Here is a 26,258-nt window from a genome sequence, read left to right on the forward strand (position 1 = left end):
AGTGCAGAGTAGTGAGTAGTGAGTGCAGAGTAGTGAGTGCAGAGTAGAGAGTAGAGTAGAGAGTAGAGTAGAGAGTAGAGTAGTGAGTAGAGTAGTGAGTAGAGTAGTGAGTAGTGAGTAGAGTAGTGAGTAGAGTAGTGAGTAGAGTAGTGAGTAGAGTAGTGAGTGGAGAGTAGTGAGCAGAGTAGTGAGTAGTGAGCAGAGTAGTGAGTAGTGCGCAGAGTAGTGAGTAGTGAGTGCAGAGTAGTGAGTAGTGAGTGCAGAGTAGTGAGTGCAGAGTAGTGAGTGCAGAGTAGTGAGTGCAGAGTAGTGAGTGCAGAGTAGTGAGTGCAGAGTAGTGAGTGCAGAGTAGTGAGGTGTGAGTAGAGTAGTGAGTAGAGTAGTGAGTAGTGAGTAGTGAGTAGAGTAGTGAGTAGTGAGTAGAGTAGTGAGTAGTGAGCAGTGAGTAGTGAGTAGAGTAGTGAGTAGTGAGTAGTGAGTTGAGTAGTGAGTAGTGAGTAGAGTAGTGAGTAGAGTAGTGAGTAGTGAGTAGAGTAGTGAGTAGTGAGTAGAGTAGTGAGTAGTGAGTAGAGTAGTGAGTAGTGAGTAGAGTAGTGAGTAGTGAGTAGAGTAGTGAGTAGTGAGTAGAGTAGTGAGTAGTGAGTAGAGTAGTGAGTAGTGAGTAGAGTAGTGAGTAGTGAGTAGTGAGTAGTGAGTAGAGTAGTGAGTAGAGAGTAGTGAGTAGAGTAGTGAGTAGTGAGTAGTGAGTAGAAAGTAGTGAGTAGAGTAGTGAGTAGAGTAGTGAGTAGTGAGTAGTGAGTAGAGTAGTGAGTAGTGAGTAGAGTAGTGAGTAGAGTAGTGAGTAGAGTAGTGAGTAGTGAGTAGAAAGTAGTGAGTAGAGTAGTGAGTAGTGAGTAGAGTAGTGAGTAGAGTAGTGAGCAGAGTAGTGAGCAGAGTAGTGAGTAGTGAGCAGAGTAGTGAGCAGAGTAGTGAGCAGAGTAGTGAGCAGAGTAGTGAGCAGAGTAGTGAGCAGAGTAGTGAGTAGAGTAGTGAGTAGAGTAGTGAGTAGAGTAGAGTAGTGAGTAGTGAGTAGTGAGTAGTGAGTAGTGAGTAGAGTAGTGAGTAGTGAGTAGAGAGTAGAGTAGTGAGTAGAGTAGTGAGTAGTGAGTAGAGAGTAAAGTAGTGAGTGCAGAGTAGTGAGTAGAGTAGTGAGTAGTGAGTGCAGAGTAGTGAGTAGAGTAGTAGAGTGAACAGTTCAGACCCAGCTATATGCAAATCAGTCTTGACCCAGTGCCTCATGGGAACAGTCCAGCCCAAACTGCCAAGCCAGGTCTTCCCTTTACCAGGAACAAACATCCTGGGACCAGTTTCAGGCTAGCAGCCCATATCCGCTAGGCTATCTTGAATCCAGTGGCAATTGTTCTTTTTGCATTTGTCACCCCGAGTGGGACGGGTATGCCCAGACATGGGTCCCGTGCTCTCCATGCCACTGGATTCAAGCTATCCAGGCTGATGAGGGCTGAAAGCCCAAAACCGGTCCTAGGATGCTTGTTTCCAGTCCAGGGAGGACCCGGCCTGGCAGTTCGGGCTGGACTGTTCCCATGAGGCACAGGGTCAAGACTATTTTTCATATGGATGGGTCCAAACTGGAATGGCGTGGTGAGCAAACAAACGATGGATTTAGGCCCAGATCTCTGTACTGGGGTGAATGTATGACATTGTTCTACATTCTGTCCACCAATTGTTGTTTTTGCATTTGTGACCCTGACTGGGACGGGTATACTCAGACGTGAGTCCTGTGCTCTCCACGCCACTGGAGTTAAGCTAATCATAGTAGGTATGATGTTACGCAGTAAATTGAGTGGAGCATGCAGTACAGTCAATTCATCCGACAATATTTTGAAAAACCACTGTAATTTAATAACTTGATTTGTCCTGGTATTATTCATATATATATATATATTACATTTTCATATATAGATACAGTTACAAAAAAATATTGGAAGCCTAATGTGTCATATAAAGTTGTTCCAAGTCAGAATTATGACATATCTTAATTAAATGGACTAGGGGGCTGTGAATCTCTACCAGGCACCTGGTCCGCGGGTGACATAAGCGTGTTTCAGTGCGTTCAAGTGCTCGTGTTCAAGGATATTTGTCTGCAGATGTTGGCCATGCAGAGTGGTGTGGGCACGCATCTCTATATGTTAACAGCTGCCATCTTCAGAGTGTTCACATTATATTTGAAAAAGAAGCGTCCAGCCATTGCTTTGCCATCATCTTGTGTGTTTTGCTGTTCACCCTCTGTGGGACGGGTATGCCCAGACGTGGGTCCCGTGCTCACTAGGCCACTGGAGTCAAGATAGCCTGGCTGAAGACGGCTGATAGCCAGAAACCGGTCCTCGGAAGCTTGTTTCCGGTCCAGGGAAGGCATGGTTTGGTAGTTCAGGCTGGACTGTTCCCATGAGGCACAGGGTCAAGGCTGATTTGCATATGGCCATGTCTGAACTGGGGTGGCAGAGTGGGCTAAAGAACGGTGATGGATCAAACCCAGATCAGTTGACTGGGTGTGAGTGTTTGATTGGTTCAGATGCTCCGTCCATCACCACCCCCTTTTGTACCACTTTTGGCCACCATAAGTGTGGCAGGGTATGCTCAGACGTGAGTCCCTTGCTCACTTTGCCACTGGATTCAAGCAAGCCGGGCTGAAGACGGCTGTAATGCCAGAAACTGGTCCTCGGAAGCTTGTTTCCGGTCCAGGAAAGGCATGGCTTGGCAGTTCGGGCTGGACTGTTCCCATGAGGCACAGGGTCAGACTGATTTGCATATGGCCTGAACTGGGGTGGCAGAGTGGGCTAAAGAATGGTGATGGATTAAATCCAGATCTGTTGACTGAGTGTTTGTGTTTGATTAAAATCATAAATAGATTAAAGCAAAATAGTATCTAAAACTGTTTAAGAATTATTCAAGTTCATCAGGGCAATGCTCTCTGCAGAACAGAGCTGGCTCTATCAGGGGCCCTCGGCCAGAGCCCACTTTGCCCATGCCTTAAAACATGGGCAAAGTGGGCTCTGGACTCTGGTGCGTTGAACGTGAAGGGAAATAAAGCAGGAGTAAATTTGTAGGCATCATCTCTGTACGCTGGTAAACATTGTGCATTCTTCGACTCACTGAATCATAACCGAGACTAGATTTTATGTTTTGAGGCATCCAAGTTGGCTGGTTATGACCCGGTGAAAGCTAGGGAAGTCGGGCCGTTCGTTCTGCTCTTTCTTCATGTAAGATCTGGTATTTAGATGTTATTGCATATGTGAAATATGCAATAACATTAGTCATTAGAAGATCGAGAATAACATTAATTCAGATATAGTCCTTAGTGATTGAGAAGAGGGGACGTGAAACAGACGTACAGAGTTCTGCGTCTTTATTCAGACCGTTTGGATAATCCACCGACTTTCCTTTTCCCTGGTAAAATCCTCTGTTTACTCGTCTTCTGGAGTTTTCGCTTGTCGTGTACGCTGTATGTATGTATCTATGTATGTCTGTGACTATATAGTATTTCTACAGCCCAATCCTAACCTCAAAGTCAACGGAGCCGTGCACATGATCAAAGACGAGTCTAAAGTCCGCGAGTGACCGGGACGATCGATGGGTTGTAGACGGTTCATGCTCTTGTGATTGAGGGTTCTTTAAAGAGGGGCATCCTCAAGTCTTTCCTAAATTAGAGCAGCGTTGGGGCTGTTCTCGGTCGGGGAGGTTGTTCCAGGTCCTAGGGGTGTAATAGAAAAGGTCAGCTGACCTTTGTTTTCTTTTTGACACCTCTTAGCCTGCACTCTAACGGAGTCCTGGCTGTGGGTGAGCCGAGAGCCAGGCACACCCACGGCCTGATGGCCCTGATGGCTTTGATGTGAGGTTTGAAGGGTAATGTCCATTCAATGCCGAGCCTTTCAGGGCTCTCGTGCGTTTCGGGATCCACATTTTTAAAGATCTCTTGGCGCTGCCAATGAACTTTCCAATAAAGGTACAATATGCAATGTAAATCAAAAAAGGCAGAGACGGTTCATGTATTCTCTAATATACCCTCGATTTCTATGGTCTTTGAAGACTTTGCGTTTGTTTTAGCCCTGTTGATCCATGAAACATCTTAAACGCGTAACCCCATGGGTGTCGGCTTCTCTGTGAATTGAGAGATATATTTATTGAGACTTTGGGTAATTCAGAAGGAGGTTTTGAGGTTCTTTGCTCTTCTCTGGGTCACTGCTGGCTTGGATCCCAGCTCTGGGTTCAGTGTTGTATATGTTCTGAGTAAGTATCCGGGTCATTCTAGTGCGTGACTGATCCTTTTGTGGTTCTCACTCTGTCGTGATGAACATTGTGTCCTGAGTTGATGGGCAGATGCTGTGCTCCTGGGCCGTAGGACATTGTTTCTACGTTTGTTGCATCCACACAGGCTCCTTTCAATATTTTCTGCTTGATATGTAACTGTTCTTTGCTGCATTTCTCTTCATTCTTGGTAGGCCGCCGTTGAGATGTTTGTGGTTTTGTGTGGTTGGTTGCCACTTGATGCACGTAGAATGGCTTCTAGAGATGAGTTCTGGTGCCCGCCGCCTGGATCCACCTGCACAATTGAGCCCTTCCTGCCTCACGCCTTTCTACATTACCTTATATCTCGATCCTCTCTCCTGTGTATCCTACTACTGGACTCTGGCCTTCACTTACGAGAGCTTCCTCTGCACCACTTATTCCTCCTCAGCACCTGTTCTCAGTCCCCACTCCTGCCTCCACTTCTTGTTCGCCCTCTCTCCCCATCTCCTGCCTTCCTGTTCCGGTGTCACCTGCCTCCTCCACATGTCTCTGCTCCAAGCCTACACCTACCTCCTCATCAGCCATTCTTCTTTGTCACCTGCCCTCATACCCCACTCCTCCGTCCTCCTTCTGGTCGCCTCCTTGTGTACCTGCTTTCTCCCACCACTGCTGTGGCACTCACCTGTGCTGGTTCATGACCCCCTGGCTGCACCTGTGCCATGCAGCTGTGCTGGTTCATGACCCCCTGGCTGCACCTGTGCCACTCACCTGTGCTGGTTCATGACCCCCTGGCTGCACCTGTGTCACTCACCTGTGCTGGTTCATGACCCCCTGGCTGCACCTGTGTCACTCACCTGTGCTGGTTCATGACCCCCTGGCTGCACCTGTGCCACTCACCTGTGCTGGTTCATGACCCCCTGGCTGCACCTGTGTCACTCACCTGTGCTGGTTCATGACCCCCTGGCTGCACCTGTGTCACTCACCTCTGCTGGTTCATGACCCCCCTGGCTGCACCTGTGCCACTCACCTGTGCTGGTTCATGACCCCCCCTGGCTGCACCTGTGCCACTCACCTGTGCTGGTTCATGACCCCCCCTGGCTGCACCTGTGCCACTCACCTGTGCTGGTTCATGACCCCCTGGCTGCACCTGTGCCACTCACCTGTGCTGGTTCATGACCCCCTGGCTGCACCTTGGCTTCCTCAGTCTTAAAGACTTAGTCTTAAGACAGTCTTAAAGTTCTCTTTTGCTGAGGCGCAGGTTTTGGGAAGAAGGTGTTGGCTGCTTTTTATTTGTCGGTGGTGTTAATAATAATCTTTATTCGGAAGCCATTGCCGCCATAAAAGATACAATCCTACAATAAGCAGATCATTAATACGTGACCAGTTAAAAGATTCAGATAAGCTGAGTTGCGTGTATTTCTTCCAAATGCCCGAAGCGATCAATTTTGGGCTGCGCTTCATTGCGTATGTGCGCCTGCTCTACACCGACCTAACAGCGTCAGGGCGCATCGCCGGGCACCGCTCCCACCCCTTCCCTATCCAAAGAGACACTCAACAGGGCTGCCCCCTCTCCCCGTTATTATTTGCCCTTGCGGTTGAGCCTTTAGCGGCGTGGGTTAGAAGCGACCCAGTGCTCCGAGGTTTTGACTGGTCTCAGTCGAGATCGGACCGTATCGCGTTATACGCTGACGATGTCCTCTTTTTTGATAACAGAGCCCTGGTACTCTGGGCCCCGTATACTGGAAATCCTCAGGGTGTTTGGGGAAACTACAGGCTTACACACGAATCCCGCCAAATCCGTGCCGTTTCCGGTGTGCGGTCACCAGGGTCGCGATTATTGGGCTTCGCAACTCTCCCGGGCAACGGATGGTTTTAGATACCTTGGCATTTTTGTGTCCCCATGCCCCAAAGTTTCCTGGGCACATAATATAGCCCCATTGCTAACCAGCCTTGATGGCAAAACGGCAATATGGTCTTCTCTTCCCTTGTCCTTATATGGGCGCTCGGCCATCTTTAAGATGGTGCCACTACCCCGGATCTTGTATCGCCTCCAAAACTTCCCTTATCCTATTCTGCGCACCTGGGTAGCACAAGTTGCCGCCATACAAAACAAATTCCTTTGGAACGGTGGCGCAGTTAGGGTCGCTCACCTGCGTCAAGAAATACGATCACATCTCGCCTGCACTAAGAGAGCTAAAATGGCTCCCTGTTGAAAAGCGTGCCAATTTCAGAACCGCTTGCCTCACGCACAAAGTGTTGCACACAGGGAAACCCGCCTACCTAGCTGCTAAACTTCAGAAGGCCGGTCAGTCAAGAACCCTAAGGAGTACAAACACTCTACTCCTTATCCCACCGAAATCTCGCAGACAAAAAAAACGTATCTTGATCCTTTGCAGGAAATGCGCCGAAAATATGGAACTCCCTTCCAGTCCATACCAGGATTAACCCCTCCTACTTAAAATTCAAAAGGCAGCTAAAGGAACTCCTCATCACCCGATCTCGCCCAAACGGATAGCTACAAACCATAGAAGCACATGGACACTCTGTCATCAATGACCTCTACCTCAACCCCCCTCACCAGTCGAACCCCTCCAGGAGTCACTGGATCCTCAGCGACTACTGAAGCGAGGCGTCATTTGTTCCCGGTACATTCCACTGGGATAAGTCATATGCTCCCTGTACATTGTACTGAAATAACTTACTTTACGTGTAACATTTTGCACTCCATGTGGATATTATGTGATGCTTCTTGGGACATTGTATATACCAATTGGTTTAATGTATCCTACGAGTGATTCATGCTGCAAAGCGCTCCGATACCTTCTGGTCTGGCTAGCGCTATATAAAACTCATAAAATACAAAATACAAATACAAATCTCTGCCCGGGGGCCAGCTTGAAGGGGTTCCGGTGATGGAACCTTGGGGGGATCTCGACCCTCAGTGATGTAATACGGGTACTACACTGAAATCCTTCCAGCAATTACAGGCGGAATTAATTTATTTATAAAGCGTGACATTCATTCCCCCCTTGAGATATCACGGTGCTAAGATAACAGACTGGTGGTGAGTAGGGTCTGAGAATCTATTGGATATGACATCAGTCTTTATGGAATAGGTATGTTTTGAGTTTATTTCCTGAAGGTGTTGTATTCTTTAATCAGCCTGAGTTCGACTGGAAGCTCGTTCCAGTGCAGTGCTGCGAGATGCGAAAAGGTGCGGCCTCCTGCCCCGGACTTTTTAATCCTTTTCGTTTTGGCGAAAGCTTGGTGTTGTGAGAAACCGGTCCCCGGAAGCTTGTTTCCTTCCCAGTGTAAGAATTGGCTTTTGTAGTTTGGTTTGCCCTGTTCCCATCATGCACTGGGACAGGAACAGACTAATTTGCATACAGCCAGGTTCTGAAACTGGGATGGTGCAGTGAGCTAAAAAACGGTGTTGGATCTAGCCCTGATCTCTTGACTGGGTGAGAGTACTCTGCTTAATTCAGAGACTCTGTCCCTCACCACCCCTTGTTGTAAATATTTTTGTCCACCCTAAGCGTGGAAGGGTATACTCAGACATGAGTCCCTTGCTCATTGCACCATCAGGATTCAAGCAAGCCGGGCCGAAGACGGCTGTAATGCCAGAAACCGGTCCCCGGAAGCTTGTTTCCTTCCCAGTGTAAGAATTGGCTTTTGTAGTTTGGTTTGCCCTGTTCCCATCATGCACTGGGACAGGAACAGACTAATTTGCATACAGCCAGGTTCTGAAACTGGGATGGTGCAGTGAGCTAAAAAACGGTGTTGGATCTAGCCCTGATCTCTTGACTGGGTGAGAGTATTCTGCTTAATTCAGAGACTCTGTCCCTCACCACCCCTTGTTGTAAATATTTTTGTCCACCCTAAGCGTGGAAGGGTATACTCAGACATGAGTCCCTTGCTCATTGCACCATCAGGATTCAAGCAAGCCGGGCCGAAGACGGCTGTAATGCCAGAAACCGGTCCCCGGAAGCTTGTTTCCTTCCCAGTGTAAGAATTGGCTTTTGTAGTTTGGTTTGCCCTGTTCCCATCATGCACTGGGACAGGAACAGACTAATTTGCATACAGCCAGGTTCTGAAACTGGGATGGTGCAATGAGCTAAAAAACGGTGTTGGATCTAGCCCTGATCTCTTGACTGGGTGAGAGTATTCTGCTTAATTCAGAGACTCTGTCCCTCACCACCCCTTGTTGTAAATATTTTTGTCCACCCTAAGCGTGGAAGGGTATACTCAGACATGAGTCCCTTGCTCATTGCACCATCAGGATTCAAGCAAGCCGGGCCGAAGACGGCTGTAATGCCAGAAACCGGTCCCCGGAAGCTTGTTTCCTTCCCAGTGTAAGAATTGGCTTTTGTAGTTTGGTTTGCCCTGTTCCCATCATGCACTGGGACAGGGACAGACTAATTTGCATACAGCCAGGTTCTGAAACTGGGATGGTGCAATGAGCTAAAAAACGGTGTTGGATCTAGCCCTGATCTCTTGACTGGGTGAGAGTATTCTGCCTAATTCAGAGACTCTGTCCCTCACCACCCCTTGTTGTAAATATTTGAGTTCGACTGGAAGCTCGTTCCAGTGCAGTGCTGCGAGATGCGAAAAGGTGCGGCCTCCTGCCCCGGACTTTTTAATCCTTTTCGTTTTGGCGAAAGCTTGGTGTTGTGATCTCAGGGGTCTGGCGGGAGTGTAGAATCGTGTTTTGTTCAGAAGGATCTTGGAGCCTGTGTGGTGGGGTGTTTTGTGGGCATGCCCTAAGAGCTTGAACCGTGCTCCTTGGCGCATGGGCAGCCAGTGAAGTTGTTTTAGGCAGTCCTTCGCTGAGCTGAGTTTGTCTTTGTTACACACCAGTTTGGCTGCAGCGTTTTGCACCACCTGTAGGCGTTTGAAGAGGTAGTCTGGCATGCCTACAAAGAGAGCGTTACCATAGCCCAGTCTGCTGACCAGCAGGGCCTGTGTGACTGTCCGTCTGCTTTCTAAGGGAATCCATGGAAAGAGCCTTTTTAGAAGCTTCAGGGTGGCGAAGCTTTATTCACACAGTGTTCGTACATGGTCCTGCATGGATAGTGTGTTGTCGATTGTTACACCCATGTTTGTGGCACACTGCTTGGGTGCTGGGGCATCTCCAAGTGAGTGGGGCCACCAGGATGGGTCCCAGATGTATTTGGCTTCTCCGAAGAGCAGGATTTCCGATTTGTCTGCATTTAACTTTAAGCAGTCGTCCGACATCCATTTCGGTGAGACTGCTGTTGAGCTTTCTTTTGGTGTCATCGTGCCCGTCTCCAATAGCGATTGTTAGTTGTGTGTAATCCGCATAGGAGCACACACCAAAACCCCACTTTGTCCCAATTTTTGCCAGGGGTGAAACATAGGCATTGAACAGCATGGGGCTGAGGGATGCTCCCTGCGGGACACCACCGTTTAATTTTTTTGGTTTGGTTGAGAAGGCACCTAGTTATACGATTTGACCTACATAAAACACAATTCTACAAATTCCTTCAACTCCAGCATGCACTCACTCCCCTGATTCACATGCCAGAGTCCCACCCCCTAGAAGGCCGCCTACTGATGGGCGACTTTGGCCTCCACAAGATCAGGCAAATATATCAGACCCTGATGACCCACACACCGACGGCAGGATGGCACTTGACAAGACACGACTTGCGTGGCAGGCCGACATCCCAGACTTGACAGATGATGACTGGGCTGAAGCCATCGCTAGCCCGTGGGGTTCGGCGCTCTCCACGTGATACCGCCTGATACAGTTTAAATACCTGCACCGGGCATACTATACTCGGACTAGACGCTGGCGGATGGACGTTATCCTGTCCCCGACATGTTTGCGGTGTGACCGGAAGGAGGGTCCATTCTTGCACACAGTATGGAGTTGCAGGGCGTTGCAACCCTTTTGGTGCATAATTCGGTCCTGCGTAAATGAGGTGTTATCGTGGGAGCTCCCGCTTGACCCGCGACTCTTCCTCTTACATAGCACTGACGACATTGGGGGGAATAGGTATAAGCAACATTTACTGTTTCTGGCTCTCACTATCGCCAAGAGGGACCTCGCACAATTATGTAAAGCAACGTCTCCCCCGACCCTGGGCAAATGGAAGACCGAACTAGATCGATGTATGGGGGCCGAAGTAGTGTATATCTAGCTTGGGGATGCCCTGGAAAACATCGAAAAATCTGGACTCGATGGGCGTCATATCGAGGAATCAACCCCCTCCCCCCTCTGCCGCCAGCAGACCCCTGAGTGACGCCCCGTACCCTCAACTACACCTTGACCGGACTTTCCTGCACCGTATGTTTATGAATCCCTATGCCAGTTAGTGGAGAAGTGTGGCTCAATGGTTAGAGCGGCAGACCCTGATGCAGAGGTCTAGCCCGGGACCAGGGTTCAATCCCTGTCGCGGCAGGGTCTTGGGCTCAATGTCCTCAGACTCGATAATTCTCGCCTCGGTGCCTATTCCAATCATGGAGTCCCACTCTGCAACTCTGGCAATAGCTTGCTTAATCTCCACAATGGCCCCCACAACGCTAAGGATGCCTGGCCTCCACCTTGGGGGTGCCCAAGAGTGGACACCGCACAGGGAAAGCCAGGATGGGTTCCACAGCGGTATTCGTACAAGCGCCTTGAGACCCTTGCGGGTGAGTAGTGCGCTATACAAGTATCAATTTACAATTTAGTGTGCCATGTTTTCTTGTCTTGAGATCGAGTACTGTCTGCATTTTGTTTCTGTTGTGTCACCTGCATGTTCGGCAGATGTTGGTAAATGGTAGAAATTCGGGTATTTTCGTGAGGTTAATCCTTTTTCTCCTGCAGGTAATTGTAGGGCTATCGCCCATCCTCTCGACGAATAACCCAATAAAATGTGTTGTAAAACAAAAATTCAAGATTCAGATAAAATATTGCTCATCCAATTCAAAACTAAGGTAAAATGCCACACTTAGTCTCAGGTGATTAAAAAAAATAAATAGAAATCTGGGAAAACAACGCTGAAACACAAATAGCCATTCGGTGGCTACTCTGGTCTCGATAATCTAGATCTGTAGGCCACACGCAAAAAACTTGTCTCTACACAGAGTGTAAGTTTGTTGGGCAACAGTTGTAGATTTATAAGCGGCATTCTGACATGCCTAAACTTCAGACTCTTTAAAAGGGGGCAAAGGAACCGCCTTCTTGGATGGGTAAAATATTCACACAGTAGGACACAAGGTGAGTATCCTGTGGAGACCTGGAGTGGCAGCCACAGGGGGGGTTTTCTGGCAGATCCAGTGGGGCTTCATTCAGACCATGGCTGCTTTGAAGAGGGGGCTGCCTTGCTTCCTTCTGCAGGGGCCGGCTTCAGCTCCTGTGATGAGAGGTCTGTGTGGACAGCAGTGTCTCCATTGGGTTGCTTTGCATTGGTCAATGGTGCTGTGTGGAGGTCTGGAGTTGACCTGAGAGAAAAGGCACCTGCTTGGGTTTGTTGAATGCAGCACTGTTTGTTGACTTCATGGTACCATAGCAGGGGAGGGCTCCTCCTGTTGATAGATGTAGGGTTGGCTTTAATTTTTTGGTGTGAGTCTGGATCCAGATGTGGGGGCAGAAGGCTTTGCCATTGAAGATGTGACCCTCTCTTTCTTCCTGGTGCAGGTGGAGGCCGCGTCCAGCGCCAGGCACTGCGGGGATGGTAGCCGGGGCTCTGGTACGGTACCTGGATTGGCACAGCACCGCCAGCTCGGATTGGGATGTTTCGGTGGACGGTGCACCTGGAAGGAGGTCCCCGGAGAGTCAACCACGCAGCAGTGGCTGTCGGGCACAGAGTCTATTCCTTTGGGGGCTACTGCTCGGGCGAGGACTATGAGACCATGCGACAGATCGATGTACATGTCTTCAACACGGGTAAGGACCCTCCGACTGTGCCTTACTACAGAGCAATAGATTTAATCAAACAATCAATCAATAATTATACTTTTAAGAATATTGTCTCAAAGAAACATGCAATCTTAAAAAACACTTGAAATGTAACACAGGGCGAAACTTTACTTCAAAATAAACATATATTTAATTTATGATAAATGTATAAATCAGGGAACAAAAAGATTTGGAACAACCAAACAGCTCATGAGGTAGCGTAAAACAACCTACAAAACAACTATGTTGACATCTTTTCACAAATTAATAGAAGGATATGATTAGATATATCAATAAACAGTTCCTTCAAAACAGTCAATGTACAAAGAAAAAGATGCCGTAGTCGACGTTTCGGTCTGTAATGGCGATGAGACCGTCAGACCATCTTCAGGACAAGAGGTTCATGAAAATCCAAGAAAATCTCTTTGTGAGTTATTTTAAGAAACTTAAGCCAACCGGATTGCATTCTCTGGATTCAAAAGGAAAAATCTGTGTGGCTCGTATAAAGGAGTAATGCTGATAGTACTACAAATACTTTCACCACGCCGCTAATTGAAAGCCGTCGGTGATATGTTCATGGATGGCTCTTCCTTCGTTGTGTATCCTCATCAACGCGCTAGGGTTCCCGTCAATTAATTGCATGTTTCTTTGAGACAGTATTCTTAAAAGTATAATTATTCATTGATTGTTTGATTAAATCTATTGTTCACCACTAATAAGGGTGCAACCTCGACAAATACGTTTGAGATAGTATCTCCAAAATGAACAGATAAACAAAATCCCTTGTAGGCAAACCTTCATTCTTTCGAATCTTTATCGCCCAAGCCTCGAAGGGTGTATTGGGTTTCCCACTTATTATGAAACCTACTACAGAGCAAGCTTCAAGATCAGATTGAAGTTTTGTGGCGTGTTCCCGTCACAGTGCCTGGATATGCTCCCTGTCCAGCCTTCTGTGTGGTGTAACAAAAAGATCATTCTAAAATATTTGGACTTCCAGTCACTGGGCGCACTTTCCTTAGTCGCTGTTGTCTGGATGAGTGCAACTACCAAGTGAATGTGACAGAGAGCCCACTCGCGGCCGTGGGGCACCAATGCCTACCTGTAAGAGCTTCCTAGATTGAACAGTGGTATACTGTGTTTATTCAGGGGGTGACCTGCCTCTATCAGACTGTAGGGGTGTGCCCAAACGACCCCACTGTACCTGGGCATTAACCAGTAAAAACAGGTATACAGTGGGAACATATTACCCAACGAAAACTCAAGACCGTGAACACTCACATTAGTCACAGGTATGTGTGTCTGTTCATCACACACCATGATGTAGTCATTGGCGTATGAACAGAGTTAATAACCCTCACTCTCAGTATGTAAACCTTGGAAGAACATATACATTGATCTATAATTGGACAGACAACATTACACATTCATAATGAAAGAAATGTAACTAGAATCCTATACGGTGGGCACTCAATCGCCCTATTATTACCGACCTGCAAACAAATACATGAAATCTAAAAGGGACATGACAGCTAGGAACCTTTCCTCAGCCTTCCAGTTGTTTCAGACATGTGTAGCGAGCAGGCTCCGTACATTCATCAGCGGTGCAAGCTTCCCTTTCACGCAGAGTGTATCGAACAGGCTCAGTACATTCATCAGCGGTGCAAGCTTCTCTTTCACACAGAGTGTAGCGAGCAGGCTCAGTACATTCATCAGCGGTGCAAGCTTCTCTTTCACAGAGTGTATCGAGCAGGCTCAGTACATTCATCAGCGGTGCAAGCTTCTCTTTCACACAGAGTGTAGCGAGCAGGCTCAGTACATTCATCAGCGGTGCAAGCTTCTCTTTCACAGAGTGTATCGAGCAGGCTCAGTACATTCATCAGCAGTGCAAGCTTCCCTTTCACGCAGAGTGTATCGAGCAGGCTCAGTACATTCATCAGCGGTGCAAGCTTCCCTTTCACAGAGTGTATCGAGCAGGCTCAGTACATTCATCAGCAGTGCAAGCTTCCCTTTCACGCAGAGTGTATCGAGCAGGCTCCGTACATTCATCAGCAGTGCAAGCTTCTCTTTCACAGAGTGTATCGAGCAGGCTCCGTACATTCATCAGCAGTGCAAGCTTCTCTTTCACAGAGTGTAGCGAGCAGGCTCAGTACACTCATCAGCAGTGCAAGCTTCTCTTTCACAGAGTGTATCGAGCAGGCTCAGTACATTCATCAGCGGTGCAAGCTTCTCTTTCACAGAGTGTAGCGAGCAGGCTCAGTACATTCATCAGCGGTGCAAGCTTCTCTTTCACGCAGAGTGTAGCGAGCAGGCTCCGTACATTCATCAGCGGTGCAAGCTTCCCTTTCACGCAGAGTGTAGCGAGCAGGCTCAGTCATTCATCAGCGGTGCAAGCTTCCCTTTCACAGAGTGTAGCGAGCAGGCTCAGTACATTCATCAGCGGTGCAAGCTTCTCTTTCACTCAGAGTGTAGCGAGCAGGCTCCGTACATTCATCAGCGGTGCAAGCTTCTCTTTCACAGAGTGTATCGAGCAGGCTCAGTACATTCATCAGCAGTGCAAGCTTCCCTTTCACGCAGAGTGTATCGAGCAGGCTCCGTACATTCATCAGCAGTGCAAGCTTCTCTTTCACAGAGTGTAGCGAGCAGGCTCAGTACATTCATCAGCGGTGCAAGCTTCTCTTTCACAGAGTGTAGCGAGCAGGCTCAGTGCATTCATCAGCGGTGCAAGCTTCTCTTTCACTCAGAGTGTAGCGAGCAGGCTCCGTACATTCATCAGCGGTGCAAGCTTCTCTTTCACGCAGAGTGTAGCGAGCAGGCTCAGTCATTCATCAGCGGTGCAAGCTTCTCTTTCACGCAGAGTGTATCCAGCAGGCTCAGTCATTCATCAGCGGTGCAAGCTTCCCTTTCACAGAGTGTATCGAGCAGGCTCAGTACATTCATCAGCAGTGCAAGCTTCCCTTTCACGCAGAGTGTATCGAGCAGGCTCAGTCATTCATCAGCGGTGCAAGCTTCCCTTTCACAGAGTGTATCGAGCAGGCTCAGTACATTCATCAGCAGTGCAAGCTTCCCTTTCACGCAGAGTGTATCGAGCAGGCTCAGTACATTCATCAGCGGTGCAAGCTTCTCTTTCACAGAGTGTAGCGAGCAGGCTCAGTACATTCATCAGCGGTGCAAGCTTCCCTTTCACAGAGTGTATCGAGCAGGCTCAGTACATTCATCAGCGGTGCAAGCTTCTCTTTCACAGAGTGTATCGAGCAGGCTCAGTACATTCATCAGCGGTGCAAGCTTCTCTTTCACAGAGTGTATCGAGCAGGCTCCGTACATTCATCAGCGGTGCAAGCTTCCCTTTCACAGAGTGTATCGAGCAGGCTCAGTACATTCATCAGCGGTGCAAGCTTCTCTTTCACAGAGTGTATCGAGCAGGCTCGGTACATTCATCAGCGGTGCAAGCTTCCCTTTCACGCAGAGTGTAGCGAGCAGGCTCAGTACATTCATCAGCGGTGCAAGCTTCCCTTTCACACAGAGTGTATCGAGCAGGCTCAGTACATTCATCAGCAGTGCAAGCTTCTCTTTCACACAGAGTGTATCGAACAGGCTCAGTACATTCATCAGCGGTGCAAGCTTCCCTTTCACGCAGAGTGTAGCGAGCAGGCTCAGTACATTCATCAGCGGTGCAAGCTTCCCTTTCACGCAGAGTGTAGCGAGCAGGCTCAGTACATTCATCAGCAGTGCAAGCTTCTCTTTCACAGAGTGTATCGAGCAGGCTCAGTACATTCATCAGCAGTGCAAGCTTCTCTTTCACAGAGTGTATCGAACAGGCTCAGTACATTCATCAGCGGTGCAAGCTTCTCTTTCACAGAGTGTAGTGAGCAGGCTCAGTACATTCATCAGCGGTGCAAGCTTCCCTTTCACACAGAGTGTATCGAGCAGGCTCAGTTCATTCATCAGCGGTGCAAGCTTCCCTTTCACAGAGTGTAGCGAGCAGGCTCAGTACATTCATCAGCGGTGCAAGCTTCTCTTTCACTCAGAGTGTAGCGAGCAGGCTCCGTACATTCATCAGCGGTGCAAGCTTCTCTTTCACAGAGTGTATCGAGCAGGCTCAGTACATTCATCAGCAGTGCAAGCTTCCCTTTCACGCAGAGTGTATCGAGCAGGCTCCGTACATTCATCAGCAGTGCAAGCTTCTCTTTCACAGAGTGTAGCGAGCAGGCTCAGTACATTCATCAGCGGTGCAAGCTTCTCTTTCACAGAGTGTAGCGAGCAGGCTCAGTACATTCATCAGCGGTGCAAGCTTCTCTTTCACGCAGAGTGTATCGAGCAGGCTCCGTACATTCATCAGCGGTGCAAGCTTCTCTTTCACGCAGAGTGTAGCGAGCAGGCTCAGTCATTCATCAGCGGTGCAAGCTTCCCTTTCACAGAGTGTATCGAGCAGGCTCAGTACATTCATCAGCAGTGCAAGCTTCCCTTTCACGCAGAGTGTATCCAGCAGGCTCAGTCATTCATCAGCGGTGCAAGCTTCCCTTTCACAGAGTGTATCGAGCAGGCTCAGTACATTCATCAGCAGTGCAAGCTTCCCTTTCACGCAGAGTGTATCGAGCAGGCTCAGTACATTCATCAGCGGTGCAAGCTTCTCTTTCACAGAGTGTAGCGAGCAGGCTCAGTACATTCATCAGCGGTGCAAGCTTCCCTTTCACAGAGTGTATCGAGCAGGCTCAGTACATTCATCAGCGGTGCAAGCTTCTCTTTCACAGAGTGTATCGAGCAGGCTCAGTACATTCATCAGCGGTGCAAGCTTCTCTTTCACAGAGTGTATCGAGCAGGCTCAGTACATTCATCAGCGGTGCAAGCTTCTCTTTCACAGAGTGTATCGAGCAGGCTCCGTACATTCATCAGCGGTGCAAGCTTCCCTTTCACGCAGAGTGTAGCGAGCAGGCTCAGTACATTCATCAGCGGTGCAAGCTTCCCTTTCACACAGAGTGTATCGAGCAGGCTCAGTACATTCATCAGCAGTGCAAGCTTCTCTTTCACAGAGTGTATCGAGCAGGCTCAGTACATTCATCAGCGGTGCAAGCTTCTCTTTCACACAGAGTGTATCGAACAGGCTCAGTACATTCATCAGCGGTGCAAGCTTCCCTTTCACGCAGAGTGTAGCGAGCAGGCTCAGTACATTCATCAGCGGTGCAAGCTTCCCTTTCACGCAGAGTGTAGCGAGCAGGCTCAGTACATTCATCAGCAGTGCAAGCTTCTCTTTCACAGAGTGTATCGAGCAGGCTCAGTACATTCATCAGCAGTGCAAGCTTCTCTTTCACAGAGTGTATCGAACAGGCTCAGTACATTCATCAGCGGTGCAAGCTTCTCTTTCACAGAGTGTAGTGAGCAGGCTCAGTACATTCATCAGCGGTGCAAGCTTCCCTTTCACACAGAGTGTATCGAGCAGGCTCAGTACATTCATCAGCGGTGCAAGCTTCCCTTTCACACAGAGTGTATCGAACAGGCTCAGTACATTCATCAGCGGTGCAAGCTTCTCTTTCACAGAGAGTATCGAGTAGGCTCAGTACATTCATCAGCGGTGCAAGCTTCTCTTTCACAGAGTGTAGCGAGCAGGCTCAGTACATTCATCAGCGGTGCAAGCTTCTCTTTCACAGAGTGTAGCGAGCAGGCTCAGTACATTCATCAGCGGTGCAAGCTTCTCTTTCACAGAGTGTATCGAGCAGGCTCAGTCCATTCATCAGCGGTGCAAGCTTCTCTTTCACACAGAGTGTAGCGAGCAGGCTCAGTACATTCATCAGCGGTGCAAGCTTCTCTTTCACACAGAGTGTATCGAGCAGGCTCAGTACATTCATCAGCAGTGCAAGCTTCTCTTTCACAGAGAGTATCGAGTAGGCTCAGTACATTCATCAGCGGTGCAAGCTTCTCTTTCACACAGAGTGTATCGAGCAGGCTCAGTACATTCATCAGCAGTGCAAGCTTCTCTTTCACAGAGAGTATCGAGTAGGCTCAGTACATTCATCAGCGGTGCAAGCTTCTCTTTCACACAGAGTGTATCGAGCAGGCTCAGTACATTCATCAGCAGTGCAAGCTTCTCTTTCACAGAGAGTATCGAGTAGGCTCAGTACATTCATCAGCGGTGCAAGCTTCTCTTTCACAGAGTGTAGCGAGCAGGCTCAGTACATTCATCAGCGGTGCAAGCTTCTCTTTCACAGAGTGTATCGAGCAGGCTCAGTCCATTCATCAGCGGTGCAAGCTTCTCTTTCACAGAGTGTAGCGAGCAGGCTCAGTACATTCATCAGCGGTGCAAGCTTCTCTTTCACACAGAGTGTATCGAGCAGGCTCAGTACATTCATCAGCGGTGCAAGCTTCTCTTTCACAGAGTGTATCGAGCAGGATCAGTACATTCATCAGCCGTGCAAGCTTCTCTTTCACAGAGTGTATCGAGCAGGCTCAGTACATTCATCAGCGGTGCAAGCTTCCCTTTCACGCAGAGTGTATCGAGCAGGCTCCGTACATTCATCAGCGGTGCAAGCTTCTCTTTCACAGAGTGTAGCGAGCAGGCTCAGTACATTCATCAGCAGTGCAAGCTTCTCTTTCACAGAGAGTATCGAGTAGGCTCAGTACATTCATCAGCGGTGCAAGCTTCTCTTTCACAGAGTGTAGCGAGCAGGCTCAGTACATTCATCAGCGGTGCAAGCTTCTCTTTCACAGAGTGTATCGAGCAGGCTTAGTCCATTCATCAGCGGTGCAAGCTTCTCTTTCACAGAGTGTAGCGAGCAGGCTCAGTACATTCATCAGCGGTGCAAGCTTCTCTTTCACAGAGTGTAGCGAGCAGGTTCAGTACATTCATCAGTGGTGCAAGCTTCTCTTTCACACAGAGTGTATGGAGCAGGCTCAGTACATTCATCAGCGGTGCAAGCTTCCCTTTCACACAGAGTGTATCGAGCAGGCTCAGTACATTCATCAGCAGCGCAAGCTTCTCTTTCACAGAGTGTAGCGAGCAGGCTCAGTTCATTCATCAGCAGTGCAAGCTTCCCTTTCACACAGAGTGTAGTGAGCAGGCTCAGTACATTCATCAGCGGTGCAAGCTTCCCTTTCACACAGAGTGTAGTGAGCAGGCTCAGTACATTCATCAGCAGTGCAAGCTTCTCTTTCACAGAGTGTAGCGAGCAGGCTCAGTACATTCATCAGCGGTGCAAGCTTCTCTTTCACAGAGTGTAGCGATCAGGCTCAGTACATTCATCAGCGGTGCAAGCTTCTCTTTCACAGAGTGTAGCGAGCAGGCTCAGTACATTCATCAGCGGTGCAAGCTTCTCTTTCACAGAGCGTATCGAGCAGGCTCAGTACATTCATCAGCGGTGCAAGCTTCTCTTTCACGCAGAGTGTAGCGAGCAGGCTCAGTACATTCATCAGCAGTGCAAGCTTCTCTTTCACAGAGCGTATCGAGCAGGCTCAGTACATTCATCAGCGGTGCAAGCTTCTCTTTCACAGAGTGTATCGAGTGGGCTCAGTACATTCATCAGTGGTGCAAGCTTCTCTTTCACACAGAGTGTATGGAGCAGGCTCAGTACATTCATCAGCGGTGCAAGCTTCTCTTTCACACAGAGTGTATCGAGCAGGCTCAGTACATTCATCAGCGGTGCAAGCTTCTCTTTCAAAGAGTGTAGCGAGCAGGCTCCGTACATTCATCAGCGGTGCAAGCTTCTCTTTCACAGAGTGTAGCGAGCAGGCTCAGTACATTCATCAGCGGTGCAAGCTTCCCTTTCACACAGAGTGTAGCGAGCAGGCTCAGTACATTCATCAGCGGTGCAAGCTTCCCTTTCACAGAGTGTATCGAGCAGGCTCAGTACATTCATCAGCAGTGCAAGCTTCTCTTTCACGCAGAGTGTATCGAGCAGGCTCAGTACATTCATCAGCAGTGCAAGCTTCTCTTTCACAGAGAGTATCGAGTAGGCTCAGTACATTCATCAGCGGTGCAAGCTTCTCTTTCACAGAGTGTAGCGAGCAGGCTCAGTCCATTCATCAGCGGTGCAAGCTTCTCTTTCACAGATTGTAGCGAGCAGGCTCAGTACATTCATCAGCGGTGCAAGCTTCTCTTTCACAGAGTGTATCGAGCAGGCTCAGTACATTCATCAGCGGTGCAAGCTTCTCTTTCACAGAGTGTATCGAGCAGGCTCAGTACATTCATCAGCGGTGCAAGCTTCCCTTTCACGCAGAGTGTAGCGAGCAGGCTCAGTACATTCATCAGCAGTGCAAGCTTCTCTTTCACAGAGTGTATCGAGCAGGCTCAGTACATTCATCAGCGGTGCAAGCTTCCCTTTCATGCAAAGTGTATCGAGCAGGCTCCGTACATTCATCAGCGGTGCAAGCTTCTCTTTCACAGAGTGTAGCGAGCAGGCTCAGTACATTCATCAGCAGTACAAGCTTCTCTTTCACAGAGTGAAGCGAGCAGGCTCAGTACATTCATCAGCGGTGCAAGCTTCTCTTTCACAGAGTGTAGCGAGCAGGCTCAGTACATTCATCAGCAGTACAAGCTTCTCTTTCACAGAGTGTATCGAGCAGGCTCAGTACATTCATCAGCGGTGCAAGCTTCTCTTTCACACAGAGTGTATCGAGCAGGCTCAGTACATTCATCAGCGGTGCAAGCTTCCCTTTCACAGAGTGTATCAGGCTCAGTACATTCATCAGCAGTACAAGCTTCTCTTTCACAGAGTGTAGCGAGCAGGCTCCGTACATTCATCAGCAGTGCAAGCTTCTCTTTCACAGAGTGTAGCGAGCAGGCTCAGTACATTCATCAGCAGTGCAAGCTTCTCTTTCACAGAGTGTAGCGAGCAGGCTCAGTACATTCATCAGCGGTGCAAGCTTCTCTTTCACAGAGTGTAGCGAGCAGGCTCAGTACATTCATCAGCAGTACAAGCTTCTCTTTCACAGAGTGTAGCGAGCAGGATCAGTACATTCATCAGCGGTGCAAGCTTCTCTTTCACAGAGTGTATCGAGCAGGCTCAGTACATTCATCAGCGGTGCAAGCTTCTCTTTCACAGAGTGTATCGAGCAGGCTCAGTACATTCATCAGCGGTGCAAGCTTCCCTTTCACGCAGAGTGTAGCGAGCAGGCTCAGTACATTCATCAGCAGTGCAAGCTTCTCTTTCACAGAGTGTAGCGAGCAGGCTCAGTACATTCATCAGCGGTGCAAGCTTCCCTTTCACGCAGAGTGTAGCGAGCAGGCTCAGTACATTCATCAGCGGTGCAAGCTTCTCTTTCACAGAGTGTATCGAGCAGGCTCAGTACATTCATCAGCGGTGCAAGCTTCTCTTTCACAGAGTGTAGCGAGCAGGCTCAGTACATTCATCAGCAGTGCAAGCTTCTCTTTCACAGAGTGTATCGAGCAGGCTCAGTACACTCATCAGCGGTGCAAGCTTCTCTTTCACACGGAGTGTATCGAGCAGGCTCAGTACATTCATCAGCAGTGCAAGCTTCTCTTTCACAGAGTGTATCGAGCAGGCTCAGTACACTCATCAGCGGTGCAAGCTTCTCTTTCACAGAGAGTGTAGCGAGCAGGCTCAGTACACTCATCAGCGGTGCAAGCTTCTCTTTCACAGAGAGTGTAGCGAGCAGGCTCAGTACATTCATCAGCGGTGCAAGCTTCTCTTTCACAGAGAGTGTAGCGAGCAGGCTCAGTACATTCATCAGCGGTGCAAGCTTCTCTTTCACAGAGAGTGTAGCGAGCAGGCTCAGTACATTCATCAGCGGTGCAAGCTTCTCTTTCACAGAGTGAAGCGAGCAGGCTCAGTACATTCATCAGCGGTGCAAGCTTCTCTTTCACAGAGTGAAGCGAGCAGGCTCTGTACATTCATCAGCGGTGCAAGCTTCTCTTTCACAGAGTGTAGCGAGCAGGCTCAGTACATTCATCAGCGGTGCAAGCTTCCCTTTCACAGAGTGTATCGAGCAGGCTCAGTACATTCATCAGCCGTGCAAGCTTCCCTCTCATACAGAGTGTAACGAGCAGGCTCACCAGTACCCCTCTGCTAAGCGTGAGCGCATAGCAGAGGGGTACCGGTGCCCGTGAGCGCATAGCAGAGGGGTACCGGTGCGCGTGAGCGCATAGCACTGGGGTACCGGTGCGCGTGAGCGCATTGCACTGGGGTACCGGTGCCCGTGAGCACAAAGCAGATGGGTACCGGTGCCCTTGGACACATTGCCCAGGGGTACCGGTGCGCGCATAGCGGAGGGGTACAGGTGCGCGTGAGCGCATAGCAGAGGGGTACAGGTGCACGTGAGCGCATAGCAGAGGGGTGCGCGTGAGTGCGTAGCAGAGGGGTACCGGTGCATGTGTGCACATAGCCGAGGGGTACCGGTGACCCTGAGTGCATAGCAGAGGGGTACCGGTGCGCGTGAGCGCATAGCAGAGGGGTACCGGAGCGCGTGAGCGCATAGCAGAGGGGTATCGGTGAGCGCATAGCAGAGGGGTACCGGTGCGCGTGAGCGCATAGCAGAGGGGTACTGGTGAGCGCATAGCAGAGGGGTACCGGAGCGCGTGAGCGCATAGCAGAGGGGTACCGGTGCACGCATAGCAGAGGGGTACCGGTGCGCGTGAGCGCATAGCAGAGGGGTATCGGTGAGCGCATAGCAGAGGGGTACCGGTGCACGTGAGCACATAGCAGAGGGGTACTGGTGCCCCTGAGCGCATAGCAGAGGGGTACAGGTGCGCGTGATTACATAGCAGAGGGGTACCTGTGCGCGTGCGCGTATAGCAGAGGGGTACCGGTGCGCGCATAGCAGAGGGGTACCGGTGCGCGTGAGCGCATAGCAGAGGGGTACCGGTGCCCGTGAGCGCATAGCAGAGGGGTACCGGTGCCCGTGAGCGCATAGCAGAGGGGTACCGGTGCCCGTGAGCGCATAGCAGAGGGGTACCGGTGCGCACCTAGAAGAGGGGTACCGGTGCGCGTGAGCGCATAGCAGAGGGGTACCGGTGCCCCTGAGCGCATAGCAGAGGGGTACCGGTGCGCGTGATCACATAGCAGAGGGGTTCCGGTACGCGTGAGCGCATAGCAGAGGGGTACCAGTGTGCGTGATCACATAGCAGAGGGGTACCGGTGCACGTGATCACATAGCAGAGGGGTACTGGTGCGGGTGCGCGCATAGCAGAGGGGTACCGGTGCGCGCATAGCAGAGGGGTACCGGTGCGCGTGATCACATAGCAGAGGGTTACCGGTGCCCCTGAGCGCATGGCAGAGGGGTACCGGTGCGCGTGATCACATAGCAGAGGGGTACCGGTGCGCGTGAGCGCATAGCAGAGGGGTACTGGTGCGGGTGAGCGCATAGCAGAGGGGTACCGGTGCGCGCATGGCAGAGGGGTACCGGTGCGCATGATCACATAGCAGAGGGATACCAGTGCGCGTGATCACATAGCAGAGGGTTACCGGTGCCCCTGAGCGCATAGCAGAGGGGTTCCGGTGCGCGTGAGCGCATAGCAGAGGGGTTCCGGTGCGCGTGAGCGCATAGCAGAGGGGTACCGGTGCACGTGAGCCCATAGCAGAGGGGGACCGGTGCACGTGAGCACAAAGCAGAGGGGTACCGGTGCACGTGAGCACAAAGCAGAGGGGTGCTGGTGCACGTGAGCACATAGAGGGGTACCGTAGCGCGTGAGCACGTACAACAGAGATGCTAGTGCCTCTCACTCTGCTTAGATCGCGGTCTGTGCTCTCTGCCACATAGTTTTCTCCTGTACACGTGGGTCTGGTTTCTGTGCTATTTCCAGCTCCTGACAGTTGTATTCATTGCAGCTTTGAATGTTTAGCAGTCCTATTGGATACGAAAAGGCTTTTCTAATCTGTCCTTGTATGTCCCATGACAGTTTCTCTTCGTTGGACGACGCTTCCTCCCGTGCGTTGCCCAAGTGGTGGTCATGTGCGTGAAGTTCCCTATATGAGGTACGGACACACAGCTGTGCTTATCGATGACACGATCTACATCTGGGGCGGACGCAACGACACTGAGGGCGCCTGCAACGTACTCTATGCCTTTGATGTTGGTGAGTACCCCTTCTCTCGCCTTTTCTTCTAGCCACCGCGGCTGCTGAGTGGGCCACTCAGGGTTAAGGTATTTACGGTCTGTGGTAATAACCAATCCTTGTAATTTCCCCCCTGAAGAAATCTGTGCAGAGAAAAACAAATGGAAAAAAAGAGAAAATGTAGAATCTTGTGCTCTGAAAATAGATTCCAAATGTATGCCTCGTTCCAGCCTGTCGCTGAGACATTGTGACTCAAAAGACTTAGATGAAAAACAAGTTGTAATCGTCTAAACCCAACTCTAGATGGCAGGAGTATGCAGAGCGTGTGAATCTCCAGCACTATGTGCAGCAAACAGATGCTTTCTGGGTAAGTAACATAGTCCATATTGTTTTTTCAAGGGTCTCTGCAGCAACACTTGGGCTAACATGTAAAAAGTTTCAATCATAATTTTTAGGTCTCGCCTGAGCCAGCGCATGCGCAGCTCTGGCGAGACTTTTAGTAAGGGCTTCAGAAAATGCTACCACTGTGGCCTACAGCTTGAGTGCATGTGCGCGGGCGCACGCGCTCACGATCAGAGGCACCATATGGCTTTCCTCTCTCGTCATGGGTCGTTAGCTTTCAAGATACGAGAGCTTTCTTTCACATTCCTGAAGTCGATAGCTTCCTTGTTGCTCTTCTCACTAGTACATTTGTGTTTGGAACTGTTACTACAACTGTCCACAAGGTGGTGGTGTTCCCACATTGTATATGGAAGCTACTTAATATAGACGACATAGAAGTTAATACAGCATGTTGCTTCCTGAGGACATTCCAGCTTTCATGCGTACATATATTTGTATGCGAGGATGTAGAGAGCAGTAACTCTTCGTTATTTTTTTTGCGAGTTTTTTTGCGAGTTTGGCATCAGAACATTTCCCAAAAAAGATTAATCTAGGGCAGTGATTCTTCACCTGTGGTCCGAGGACCCATGGGCGTCCGCACGGACTTCTCAGGGGTTCTGTGACTGTTTAATAAAATTACATATTAAAAATAATAAAGTATATACAATTGAAGAAATAAAAGTTAAACTTTGAAAACCTTTTCTACACGTGAATGTGAATTAAACAAAATATTTCAATACTTGAGCATTTGTTTGGTTTATACTGGTTTTCATATTTGTTTGTGTATTTTGAGGTTTAAATCACAGTAGTTGCTTGGGCGCCTCGTTTTCTAATAATAATTCAGTCGGGTCCCCAAATTCAAGTAATGATTCAGTGGGGGTCCACCGGTATTAAAAGGTAATGGACCACTGATCTAGGGAGAACTACACAAAGCCCTAATAGCTCGTTCTCCATAGAGCAGACGGAGCTTAGAGAGAACCGCAGAAGTGCCACTAACAGGCCAGTTGATTTTCCTGCCTTCTGCTTTTTTTCCCCATCTGTGTCGGTCCGACGCAGATCTGGGAAATGTCGTGTGTTCACACCAGGACCTACTTTGCCTACAGAGGAATGGGAACAAATTAGATCGATCCTGGCCCGATGAGGAACATGTTACCAAAGAAAGGCAGAACATCCTTGATGTTGTAAAATACGCCTTTATAATCGTAACGCTACTCCTAAGTAATCCATCTCTGCACTCCGACTCCCATCCGATGCCCGCTTCATTCCACTCGTCTCCTTTGTACCTCCCCACCATTGTAAGCTACAACGCCCACCACAAACAAGAGAAAAAGCTTCTTTTTCCGTTATCAGAGAAATGAAAGTTACGACAGAAAGTAAACTATATGTTCCCGGACACCGTCTGTGGGGTTGCAAGTACCTTTCTTTACAAGCCGTGCCAAGTCCACAGTCCTGCAGTGAGCTGCAGGACTATTGAGCTTTTTTTCTCTCGTGATTCTCTTTAGACATTAAGTTAATCCTTTCTAACGCTCTGTGTCTGGAATTGTGGTAGTGCTAGTAAAAAAAAAAAGTTTTGTTCTTTCATTGTATGCACAACTTGACACTAATTCCATTTCTTGTTTATTATTTCAGGTGCTTTACTGTACCTGCCAGAGAGAGAAGGATCATAGTGAGGCGGAATATCGCCCTTTC

At 49.3% G+C, this 26,258-nt stretch overlaps 1 protein-coding gene across 4 annotated transcripts in view; it reads left to right on the plus strand.

The window, feature by feature from the left end:
* Nucleotides 1–26,258, plus strand: part of KLHDC3 (kelch domain containing 3) — a 175,804-nt gene that overhangs the window by 14,623 nt on the left and 134,923 nt on the right. For all 4 annotated transcript variants that reach the window (XR_013596055.1, XM_078647243.1, XM_078647245.1 and 1 more), the window contains exons 2-3: nt 11,930–12,178; nt 24,033–24,209. Coding sequence is in view for 3 of the 4 variants with exons in the window: in XM_078647243.1 (XP_078503369.1) it covers nt 12,025–12,178; nt 24,033–24,209 (331 nt within the window). In the remaining variant the exon portion in view is untranslated. The remainder of the gene's footprint in view (nt 1–11,929; nt 12,179–24,032; nt 24,210–26,258) is intronic.

Source organism: Lissotriton helveticus, chromosome 6 (genome assembly GCF_964261635.1).
Source record: "Lissotriton helveticus chromosome 6, aLisHel1.1, whole genome shotgun sequence".
Lineage (NCBI taxonomy): Eukaryota > Metazoa > Chordata > Amphibia > Caudata > Salamandridae > Lissotriton > Lissotriton helveticus.